This window comes from Pipra filicauda, unplaced genomic scaffold, assembly GCF_003945595.2.
Source record: "Pipra filicauda isolate LSUMZ 115617 unplaced genomic scaffold, ASM394559v2 scaffold316_size853178_pilon, whole genome shotgun sequence".
NCBI classification, from domain to species: Eukaryota; Metazoa; Chordata; class Aves; order Passeriformes; family Pipridae; genus Pipra; species Pipra filicauda.
This window is the reverse complement of record NW_024104439.1, coordinates 302,435-305,948: the sequence shown is the minus strand read 5'-3', so window position 1 is coordinate 305,948 and position 3,514 is coordinate 302,435. Positions and strand designations below refer to the sequence as shown.

Here is a 3,514-nt window from a genome sequence, read left to right as displayed (position 1 = left end):
TGGTAACAGCTCTTTCAGAGAAGCTCATGACCTGATAGAGTTCTTATCGCTGTTCACGAGGAGGGAAGGACTTGGCTAAAGTAACACCTAAATTACGCAAGCACACCTTGTCACCCACCATAGCCAGGCCTTTTTTTTTTCTTGTGCTAAGAATGAGAACTGGCCCTTTTCCAAGGAGGTGTGTCAGAGGTAAGTGAACATGGCACTGAAGTATCCTATTGTGTTGTAATAGTCTGACTGGAGACTTGAAGGTGTGTCTCTGCCTTTATAAAAACCGCGCTGCTTTTACAACGAGCTCCACTTTTGAAAGAGGTGAGTTGCGTCAGGATTGCGTTTGGGAATCCCCGTGCAAGGTATGTCTTTCAGTTATCTTACTCTTTGCACTGTTCCACTTGCAATAGAATATTGCTGTCAAATCTTTATTCATTTTAATGTTATTAGTTGCTGTATTTGCAACAGAGCTGTTAATACTACATGAGGTTCTCTAAAGAGGGTTTTATGGACTGAAAATTTGTGTATAGTATAAGGCTTGAAGCAAGTCAAGTCAAAAATATGTGAAAGTAGGACCTGCTCACATATACTGAAACCTGTGTGTTCTACATTCTAAATTTATGCTACCAAAGATATTTGCAGATAACTGAATGTTGAAACAGATTCCTTATTAATGTGGCTGCACACGAATTTCTGCTTTCCAACATGAAAACTTGGCTAAAGAAATTACTATGATGGAAACATTTGAAAAATACATTTAGGGATTTAATCATCTAAATATCTGATTTAAACCCTGCTCTGATCCTGAAAGCTGCTTCATAAAAAGAAACACCTATGGAGATAAATGTGTTCTGTGCAGATGCGGAAATCAGCTTGATAATAAGTTGCTCACTAGCTATATTTCAAAACTGAAGCTGCATATTTATCCCTTGAATTTGGTAGCTTTAGACACAGTCCAGTACCCTGCAGGTATCTTCAAAAGCAAAAAGGTAGTTCTGTTTGTTTAGCAGTCAAAGGGGCAAAGAATGCATCAATAGTTACTTTTTGATGTCTGTAAAGACTACCATAATTTATTTCAACAGAAAACTGAAATGCTGTCATAACCAGTGAATAACAATGATTTTCAGGATGCCTACAAAATAGTTTTTCTCAATTTGATACAAATGGTTTCCTTTCTGTATGACATATCTTTGAAAAATAGCCAGAGGTCAAAATCACTTATGGGACATTTTACAAAGTGGGAGATTGTGGAAACAAATTTATTGTTGTAACTTAAGATATCTGAGATTGACAAATCCCAGGTTCATATTCCTTTGCTGACTACAACAGAGATTTTAATTAAGGTACCTCAGTTACTGGGCAGTATTGTGTCCTGACAGTGAATCTTCTGTTCTCCATTGTATAAATAGTTAAATTACTGGAATTTACTCTGCAGCCATTTACGAGGATAATTCATAGTGCTTCTAGAAACCAGATATTATTTACACAATGGAGAGATCATTTTGCCAATAACATCACTTTAATAGGTATCAAAGAGTAGTGCAATGCCATGTCTGAAAACTTCAACTGTCAAATGGAGTCCAACATTAACTGAAAATGTTTTTATGTTTTTGTTTGTTTGTTCTGAAAGCAGATAACAACAAAGCAGAGACCATGAGGATCAAGAGCTTTGGACTCCTTTGTGTGTTGATGCTGGTCTCCCAGATGCTGCTAGCCAATTGTGAAAGACAGAGGGAAAGAAAAAAGGGAAGACAAGGAATAAAGGATGGTGGAAAAACCCCAACTGCATCTACTCAAGGAAATGAAAAAATGCAGAAGTCAAAAGGAGGAAAATCATTTCCTAGAGGCAAGTTTGAAACCAAAGAGAATGCTGAGTGCACCTGGGCAGTGGCAGACATGAATGCTGCTACTGTGCATGTGGAGTGCAAGCAGGGTGACAACAAGTTCTGGTGTGAATTCTCTGGAGACCCTTCCAGCTGTGCACAGTATGCAGCAAACCAGAAAACCTACTGGAAACAAGTCTCCCGATCCCTAAAGAAGCAGAAGCAGATCTGTCAAGACCCCAAAAGTGTACTAAAATCTAAAGTATGCAGGAAAGGCCCGCAAAGTGCTCACCTCAGGCTGACCCACTCAAGCCTACTAACAGCAGTGGGTGCTGACAAAGGGAACACAAAGCATCATGTGCAAGAAGTTGTTCTGACTCCAGCAGCTGCCTCTGTGTCTGAAAAAACACCAGAACAAAGTCCTCAAGACTGTGTTGAAGATGTAGATTACATTGACCAGAGAAAGGTGGCTGAGGAATACTGTCCAGAAAGTTTGCTTTCTTTCTGCAACTTTTTTATCACAATGGTCCAAGACAAACGATGCTGAAGAGGTGTTTCCAAAGCTCTGTATCTGAAAGTCCAGTCTCATCTAAGTTACTGCAAACTATTCCAGATTTTATTCTCATGTTATATAGTGTATATAAGAAAAAAGGAATATATTTTTCTGATTTTGTATATACACAACAGACTACACTTAAAATAAATGAAGATGTTATAAATTTCATTTGCCCATAGATTGCTACACAGGTATCACCAGTGGATGTTATGTACTTTATGCAGAAGTGTGTGAGTTGTCTCCTTGGTCCTCTTTGAGCTGTGCTAGTCAGTGATGCATTCAGTGCTATGCACTTCTTGGTTACATACAATGCTTTTGACCTAAAAATTATTAAGAAAAATAAACTTCAAAATACATTAAAAATATGATATCTCTCTGTGTTTAAGTGCTGAAAGTGTCGGAAGTGCTAAGCTTTTCTTAAAGAATAATCTTTCACCATACCTATCTAGTGAAGTGTTGCTTATAAAGCAGCTTTAAAAATACTTTTGCAGCTTTGCAGACTTCAGCTTTTGATTGGGAGCTACATTATTGTTACATTTTCATCATTAAAATAGTGAAGGGCAACAAGGTTTTCAGATTTTTCCATAAGTATGCAAAGCTTCAGTTTTCCAATCTCATCAAAGGATGTCAGAAAACCTTGAAAACATCAGTTCTCTGTTTTGTCCTATAGTCTGAAGCACAACGTACTACATTTTTATCAGGTAAAGAGAGACATAGGGATATAATGACTTACACAAGTTTGTACCTAGGCCCAGGACTGAACCCTTTATCCAAACCGCTAAAACTCTTGTGCTCAATATTGCCTGTGTTGTCTTGAAATTCCATATTCTGTTATCTTTATGTATGGACAACACTATTCATTAAACTTCATCTGTATTAAAACAAGCAAACAGAAACACAGCAAAAAAAGCCACCCAAAACTCCATAAGAATAGAGATTTTAGAAAATGTAAAGCTAAATGATGACAACTGATCTTTGCTAATTTTTGAAACTCCAGCTGGAAGAAATGTAAAATACAACTTACAGTTTTCCTGTGGATCTGAGCACAGAAGGATGGTCTTCTGCTGCAGTGGTCCATGTGGAGAAACTTGAACTTTCATGAAAAACAATTTCCCTGAGCACTTCTAGCAAATTAAACTAGCAT

The 3,514-nt window shown here is 37.5% G+C and overlaps 1 protein-coding gene across 1 annotated transcript; it reads left to right on the top strand.

Moving 5' to 3' along the window:
• The first annotated feature begins 1,635 nt into the window (after nucleotides 1-1,635).
• On the top strand, nucleotides 1,636-2,636 carry FGFBP1 (fibroblast growth factor binding protein 1). Its single transcript, XM_027729471.2, has one exon. The coding sequence runs from the start codon at nucleotides 1,645-1,647 to the stop codon at nucleotides 2,359-2,361; it is 717 nt and encodes a 238-aa protein (XP_027585272.1). The 5' UTR covers nucleotides 1,636-1,644; the 3' UTR covers nucleotides 2,362-2,636.
• The last annotated feature ends 878 nt before the right edge of the window (nucleotides 2,637-3,514 follow it).

Coding starts and splice junctions, on each gene's coding strand:
- FGFBP1 (XM_027729471.2), top strand. CDS start 1,645: ATGAGGATCAAGAGCTTTGGACTCCTTTGTGTGTTGATGCTGGTCTCC.